General features: G+C 42.2%; 1 protein-coding gene across 1 annotated transcript in view; it reads left to right on the top strand.

The window, feature by feature from the left end:
• ADGRE1 (adhesion G protein-coupled receptor E1) overlaps positions 1–8117 on the top strand; it is a 51062-nt gene that overhangs the window by 39375 nt on the left and 3570 nt on the right. Inside the window, exon 16 of the mRNA XM_042782764.1 lies at positions 6241–6332. Coding sequence (XP_042638698.1) covers positions 6241–6332 — 92 coding nt within the window. The remainder of the gene's footprint in view (positions 1–6240; positions 6333–8117) is intronic.

The following is an 8117-nucleotide window of genomic DNA, read 5'->3' as shown; positions in this document are numbered from 1 at the left end:
GGTATTTGCAATGCATAAGTTGTTAGTTTTGCAAAATTCTATCTTGTGATCTCCAGTGTCATTTCTATCACCAAGGCCATATTTTCCACCTACTGATAATTCTTCTTTGTTTCCAACTTTGTGTTCCAATCACCAATAATAATCAACACATCTCGATTGCATGTTTGGTCAATTTCAGACTGCAGAAGTTGGTAAAAATCTTCAATTTCCCCGAGTTTGGCTTGGGTGGTTGGTGCATACATTTGATAATAGTAGTATTAACTGGTCTTCTTTGTAGGCATATGGATATTATCTTATCACTGATAGCATTGTACTTCAGGACAGATCTTGAAATGTTCTTTGTGATGAATGATGCGTCATTCCTCTTCAATTTATCATTCCCGACATAGTAGATCAGATGGTTGTCTGATTCAAAATGGCCCCAAACAGTCCATTTCAGCTCACTAATGCCTAGGATATCAGTCTTTATGCATTCCATTTGGTTTTTGACAGCTTCCTTTTAGCTGCTGCCACCAGGCCATGGGCTCTTGGCCTGGGCCCTTGTTTTCAGCCTGGCCTCTGCCTTGCTCAGGCAACTGTTACAAAGCTCTTTAGCTTTGCCAACAAGTGTCAGCAGACACCCCACTCTGCCAGCATGCTTTCTGTCTGAAGGCATTCAGGTCTGTCACCCTGTGAGGCAGCACACCCACAATCACCCACAATGACCACCTTGCTACAGAGGCCCACCACACCACCTTGCACAGGTCTCCTGGTTCTGTTACTGTCATTTCTCTGCTGCTGGACTGTGCTGTGTTTGCTACTGCTTCTCACTGTCTTCTCATTATCTCTAACTCTATCTCTAGAGTTAGAGCTCTCTTTGTGTCTCCTGGATCTAGGAGGTTCTCAGCACAGGCACCGTGGGCTCAGAAGAGGTGCTCCACTCTTGGCTTTTCTTGATGGTAGTGAGGTCCTCTCTCCACCTCTGGGATTGCCTATGTTAAAGCCCAGCACAATTGCAAAACTAACAAGTCCATTCGTTGGATTCCATACACCTTATTTGCATGATCCCACCCCTTCAAGGGTTCCATGCATCATATGTGTGATATTAACAAGCTCTCCAGTCCCCTTGGTTGGCCACCAGCACTTTATTTGCATGCTGTTGTTAGGTGCCATCAAGAAATTGCCCAGGCCTGCACCATGCTTATAATCATTGCTGTCTTTGGGCCCTTTGTTGCAGTCACTGTGTCAATCCATCTTGTTGACAATCTTCCTCTTTTTCACTGACCCTCTTCAATACCCAGTGTGATGTCCTCCTTCAGGGACTGATCCCTCCTGATAACATGTTCAAGGTATATAAGATGAAGTCTCACCATCCTCCCTTCTGGAAATTATTATAGCTCTGCATCTTCCAAGATAGGTTTGTTTGTTCTTCTGGCAATTTAAGGTATATTCAATATGTTCCTTATTGATTGTCCAGCTTTCATATGTGATTGAAAATGCCATGGCTTGAGTCTTGCATACCATAGTCTTCAAGTGACATCTTTGCTTTTTAACATTATGCCTTTTGCAGCAGATTTGCCCAATGCAATATTGTTTGATTTCTTGACTGCTGCTTCTATGGGTGTTGATGTTGGATCCAAGAAAAATGAAATCCTTGACAACTTCAATCATTTCTCAGTTTATCATGATGATGCTTATTGGTCTAGTTTTTTTTTTTTTTTTCTTGATGTTGAGGTGTAATCCATTCTGAAGACTGTAGTCTTTGATCTTCATCACTAAGTGCTTCAAGTCATCTTCACTTTCAGCAAGCAAAGTTGTGTCATCTGCATATCACAGGTTGTTAATGAGTCTTCCTCTAATCCTGATACTGCATTCTTCTTCATATAGCCCAGTTTCTTGGATTATTTCCCCAGCATACAGATTGAATAAGGATACAACCCTTACATGTACCCTTCCTGATTGTAGATCATGAAGTATCCCCTTGTTCTGTTTGAACAACAGCCTCTTGGCCTATCTTCAAGTTCCACATGAACCCAATAAAGTGTTCTGGAATTCCCATTCTTTGTAACGTTATCCATAATTTGTTATGAGCCGTGCATTTGAGAGCCTTCTCCTCATCAGTATAACACAGGCAAACATCTTCATGGTTATGTTTCTGCTTTCAGCCAAGATCCATCTGACATTAGTAATGATATCCCTTGTTTCACATCCTATTCTGAATTTGCCTTCAATTTCTGGCAGTTGCCTGTCAATATACTTTAGTAACCATTTTTAAATCACCTTCAGCAAAACTTTGCCTGTGATATTAATGATATTGTTTGATAATTTCTTCATTCTGCTGGATCACTTTTCTTTGGAATGGGCACAAATATGGACCTATTGCAGTCAATTGGCAAGTAGCTGTCTTCCAAATTTCTTGGTACAGATGAATGAGCACTTCCAGCATTGCATCTGCTTGTTGAAACATCTCAATTGTTATTTTGCCAACTTCTGAAGCCTTGTTTTTCGCCAATGGATTCAGTGCAACTTGGATTTCTTCCTTCAATTTGATTAGTTCTTGATCACATGCTACTTCCTGATATGGCTGAGCATCAGCTAATTCTTTTTGGTACAGTGACTCTGTGTATTCTTTCCATCTTCTTCTGAGGCTTACTGCGTCATTCAATATTTTTCCCATAGCGTCCTTAAATATTGCAACTCGAAGCTTGAATTTTTTCTTCAGTTGTTTCAGCTTGAGAAATGCCAAGTGTGTTCTTCCCTGTTGATTTTCTAACTCCAGGTTGCTGCACATTTCATTATAATACTTTGTCTTCTTGAGCTGCCCTCTCTGTTCAGATCTTTTACTTTATCATTTCTTCCATTTGCTTTCACTACTCTCTGTTCAAGGAGCTCTGGTAGCATAGTGGCTAAGTCACTTGCCTGCTAACCAGACGGCTGGCAGTTCAAACCCACCAGCCACTCCTCGGAAGGAAGGTTGGGCAATCCTACTTCCGTAGTGATACTGCCTCGGAAACCCAAGGAGGGGTCGCTATGAGTCGGGGCCAACTCGACGGCACATAACAACAACAACAACAACTCTCTGTTCAAGAGCAAGTTTCAGAGTCTCTTCTGACATCCAGTTAGGTGTTTTATTTCTTTCCTGTCTTTTGAATGACTTTTCTTTCCTCATGTATCATGTCCTTGATGCCATACCACCTACTTATATGTCATTGGTGTTGGGTGCCATCAAGTTGGTTCTGACTCACAGCAACCCTGCAGACAACAGAACGCAACACTGTCCAGGCCTGCACCGTCATCCCACCAGAGCTCCTTTATATGTGCATTTTTACCAATACTATCTATTTTGTTTTTATAACCATCTTTTGCAGCAGATTTGCCCAATGCAATATGTTGTTTCATTTATTGACTGCTCCTTCCATAGGCATTGATTGTGAATCCAAGTAAAATGAAATACTTGATGACTTCAACATTTATTATGATGTTGCTTATTGGTCCAGTTGCATAATGCTATTTGCACTGTTGTTGTTGTTAGATGGCGGCAAGTTGTCTCTGACTCAGAGTGACCCCATGTACAGCAGAACAAAACATTGCCCAATCCTGTGCCATCCTTGCAATCCTTGTTATACCTGGTGGCATAGTGCCTAAGGCACTTGACTGCTAACCAGAAGGCTGGCGGTTCAAACCCACCAGCCACTCCCCTTAAGGAAGATGGGGCAATCTACTTCCATAGTGATACTGCCTCGGAAACCCAAGGAGGGGTCACTATGAGTCGGGTCTGACTCGATGGCACACAACAACAACAATCATGGCAACCACTGTGTCAATCCATCTCATTGAGGACCTTCCATTCCTTCTCTTGGGAATGGTTCACTCTGACAACATGACCAAAGTAGGTGAAACGAAGTCTGGCCATTCTCACTTCCAAGGAGCATTCCAATTACACTTCCAGGACAGATTTGTTAGCAGTCTGTGGTACTTTCGGTATTCTCCACCAACACCACAACTCAAAAGCATCAACTCTTCTTCAGTCTTCCTTTTTCATTGTCCAGCTCTCACATGCATATGAGGCAATTGAAAATATCATGGCTTTGGTTAGGAGTACCTTAACCTTCAAAGGAGACATCTTTGCTCTTCATCACTTGAATGAGGTCTTTTCCAACAGATTTGCCCAGTGCAGTATGTTGTCTGATGTCTTGACTGCTGCTTCCATTGCTGTTGATTGTGGGACCAAGTAATATGAAGTCCTTAACAACTACAATATTTTCTTCATTTATTGGGATGCTCCTTATTGGTCCAGTTGTGAGGGTTTTTATTTTCTCTATGTTGAGTGTAATCCATACTGCAGACTGAAGTCTTTAATCTTCATCAGTAAGTGGTTCAAGTTATCTTCACTTTCAGCAAGCAAGGTGTGTCATCTGTATATCACAGGTTGTTAACGAATCTTCCTCCAATCCTGATGCCACATTCTTCTTTGTATAGTCCAGCTTCTTGGATTATTTGTTCAGCACACAGATTGAATAAGTACAGTGAAAGGATACAACCCTGACACACTCCCTTCCTGATTTTGAACCATGTTGTATCCCCTTGTTCTGCTCCAATGACTGCCTCCTGGTCTATGTACAGGTTCCTTATGAGCATGATTACGTTTTTGGGAATTCCCATTTTTCTCAATGTTATCCATAATTTGTTATGATCCACACAATCAAATGCTTTTGCATAGTCAATAAAACACAAGTAAACATCTTCCTGCTGCTTTCAGCCAAGATCCATCTGACATCAGCAATGATATCCCTTGTTCCACATCCTCTTCTGAATCCAGGTTGCATTTCTGGAAGTTCTCTGTCAATATACTGCTGCAACCATTTTTGAATTGTCTTCAGTAAGATTTTACTTGCATGTGATACTAATGATATTATTCGATAATTTCCACATTCTGTGGGATCACTTTTCTTTGCAATGGCTACAGATATGGATCTCTTCCAGTCAGTTGGCCAGGTAGCTGTCTTCCAAATCTCTTGGCATAGCTGAGTGAGTGTCTCCAGTGGGGCATCCCACTGTTTGTTAAAACATCTCAATGGATATTCCATCAATTCCTGCAGCCTTGTTTTTCGCCAAGTCCTTCAGTGTAGCTTTGACTTCTTCTTTCAGTGCCATTGGTTCTTGGTCATATGCCACCTCCTGAAGTGGATGAACATTGACCAATTCTTTTTGGTACAGTGATTCTGTGTATTCCTTCCATTATCTTTTGATGTTTCCTGTATCATTCAATATTTTGCCCAAAGAATATTTCAGTATTGTAACTTGAGGCTTGAATTTTTTCTTCAGTTCTTTCATCTTGAGAAATGCCAAGCATGTTCTTCCCTTTTGGTTTTCTAACTCCATGTTTTTGGAGATTTCATTATAATAATTGACTTTGTTTTCTCAAGCTATTCTTTGAAATCTTCTGTTCAGCTCTTTTATCTTGTCATTTCTTCCATTTGCTTTAGCTATTTTCCATTCAAGGGCAAGTTTCAGAGTCTGTTCTGACATCCATTGTGGTGTTTTCCTCCTTTCCTGTCTTTTCAATGACCTTTTGCTTTTTTCATGGATGATATTCTTGATGTCATCCCACAATTCCTCTGGTTTTCAGTCATTGCTGTTCAATGCATCAAATCTATCCTTTGTTGTTGTTGTTATGTGCCCTCGAGTTGGACTCAACTCATAGCGACCCCTCCTTGGGTTTCCAAGGCAGTATCACTATGGAAGTAGATTGCCCCATCTTCCTTCCAAGGAGTGGCTGGTGGATTTGAACCTCCAGCCTTCCAGTTAGCAGTTAAGATGGTCTCTAAATTCAGGAGGGATATAATCAAGGTCATATTTCAGCTCTTGTGGACTTGTTTGCATAGCCCCACTCAATAATCCCTACCACAGGACCATGGCTAGAAGGGCCGTATAAAGTAATTCACTACACCACAACTTGTCATTGAGTCGACTCTGACTCAAGGCAACCCCATGTGTGTCAGCATATAACTGCGCTTCATAGGATTTTCAAGGACTGACTTTTCACAAGTAGATCACCAGGTCTTTCTTCCAAGGCACCTCTGGGTGTACTTGACCCTCCAGTCTTTTGGTTAGTGGCTAAGTGTGGTCACCATTTGCACCACCCAGGTACTCCCTGAGATGCAGAGTCTAGAAGAGAATGAACTGTCTGCTAGGATGGTCTATGCCTGAATCACTGCCCTGGATTATAACTTTTGGGCCACCCTCTGCTTGTCTTTGTAGATCAACACCATCCTCCTCACCTGGACGTTGTGGATCCTGAGGCAGAAGCTTTCCGGCGTCAGTGCTGAAATCTCGACACTCAAAGACAATAGGTGTGGCCCTTCCTTCCTTCCCTCCTCTTTTCTAGCTTTTTCTTTCTTCCCACAAATGTTTTTTGGGTGCCTTTTCTATGTCTGGTCCTGTACCCAAGGCAGAGGGGTGGGGACAGTGAGTTCTGTTCAGAATAACACAGTGTCTAGAGCTGGAGTCAGACTGAGACTAAAACCCAGCTCTGCCACTTACTAGCTGTGTGACCTTACTCAAGTTACATAACCTCTCTGAGTGGCAGCTTCCTCATCTGTTCTTGTTTGTTGTTAGGTGCTGTTGAGTCTATTTGAACTCATGGTAACAGACTAAAGCTGACCGGTAGGGCTTTCCAGGCTGTGATCTTTACAGGAGCAGATTGCTAGGTCTTCTTCCCTTAGAACCAGCCATAGCGTGGGTTCAAACTGCTAACCTCTCAGCTTAGCAGCTGAGCAAGCACCTCTACCATTGCAGCACCAGGACCCATCTATAATACAAAAACCCCAGGTGGCATCAGTCGCCTGTGACTCACAGAGACCCCATGTGTGTTGGAGCAGAACTGGGCTCCACAGGGTTTCCAATGCCTGATTTTAGAAACAGATCACCAGGCCTTTCTTCCGAGGCTCCTCCAGGTGGATTCTAACTGCCCACATTTCTATCAGGAGCCAAGTGCTTAACCATTTACACCATCCAACGACTCCCTTCCTCATTTACAGAATGAGTATATTAATATTGCCCCCTTTATGAGGCATATGAAGTATTTAGCACAGTTGCTAGGAACAGTGACTATCCTGTATGTTGCAATTGTTAAAGCATTTCCCAATTTCTCTCCTGTGCATGTTTATATGTGCATATTGTTGTTGTTAGGCACCGCTGAGCCATCTCTGACTTATAGTGACCCCATGCCAGCCTCACAGTCCTTGCTAGAGCTGAGCCCATCCTTGTAGCTACTGTGTCAGTCTATGTCGTCGAAGGCCTTCCCCTCTTTCATTGACCCTCCACTTTACCAAGCATGACATCCTTCTCCAGGGAATGGTCCTTTCTGACAGCATGACCATAGTTGTAGTTAAGTGCCACCATGCCAATTCCAACTTATAGAGACCCTGTGTGTCATCTTTGTGGAAGCAAATTGTCAGGGCTTTCTTCCACAGAGCTGCTGGTTGTGTTGGAACCACCAACCGTTTGGTTAGCAGCTGGGCACTTAACGATTGCACTATCAGGGCTCCTTTATATATGCATATTTACCAGAAAAAAGAATCATACTATCTGTTTTGTTTTTTAACTGTGTTTTTCCCATTAAATAACATGTCATGAATATTTTCCCCCTTAAATTCAATTTTTTTTAACAATATCTTTTTAAAAATTAGTGTTTGCATAGCATTTCAGTATAAGGATACAGGATAACTTATTTGAACCATCTCTTATCCATAGATATTTAATTTGTTCCTGCTTCATTTTTGTTTTTGTAAAAGTGGCATGGAAGTGGGATCTGACCTCCTCTAGCTTCACAAGGAGGCAGAAGGGTCAAGATCAACAGCCCAAGGCTAATCCTTACAAGGCGCTGGTCAGACACACCTGCAACCCTCTGACCTTTCTACCAATTCTGACACTAAGCTGCCTTCCCACAGAACTTTCTGGTTTTCAGCTAGGCTTGATAATTTGTTGCAATGGCCACATGGAACTCGCAGACACTACTCACATTTATGGGGCTTATTAGGGGAGTAACAGATTACAATTCAGGATCAGAAGTACTAAGGATACAGGTTTCTTTCTTTCTTTTTGTTTTTTTAATCAAGACAGCCTCCCCTCAGCCA

Source organism: Orycteropus afer, unplaced genomic scaffold (assembly GCF_000298275.1).
Source record: "Orycteropus afer afer isolate SDZICR_OR568_19922 unplaced genomic scaffold, OryAfe1.0 scaffold00461, whole genome shotgun sequence".
NCBI lineage: Eukaryota > Metazoa > Chordata > Mammalia > Tubulidentata > Orycteropodidae > Orycteropus > Orycteropus afer.
The sequence above is the reverse complement of the archived record's forward strand: the minus strand, read 5'-3'. Positions and strand labels throughout refer to the sequence as shown.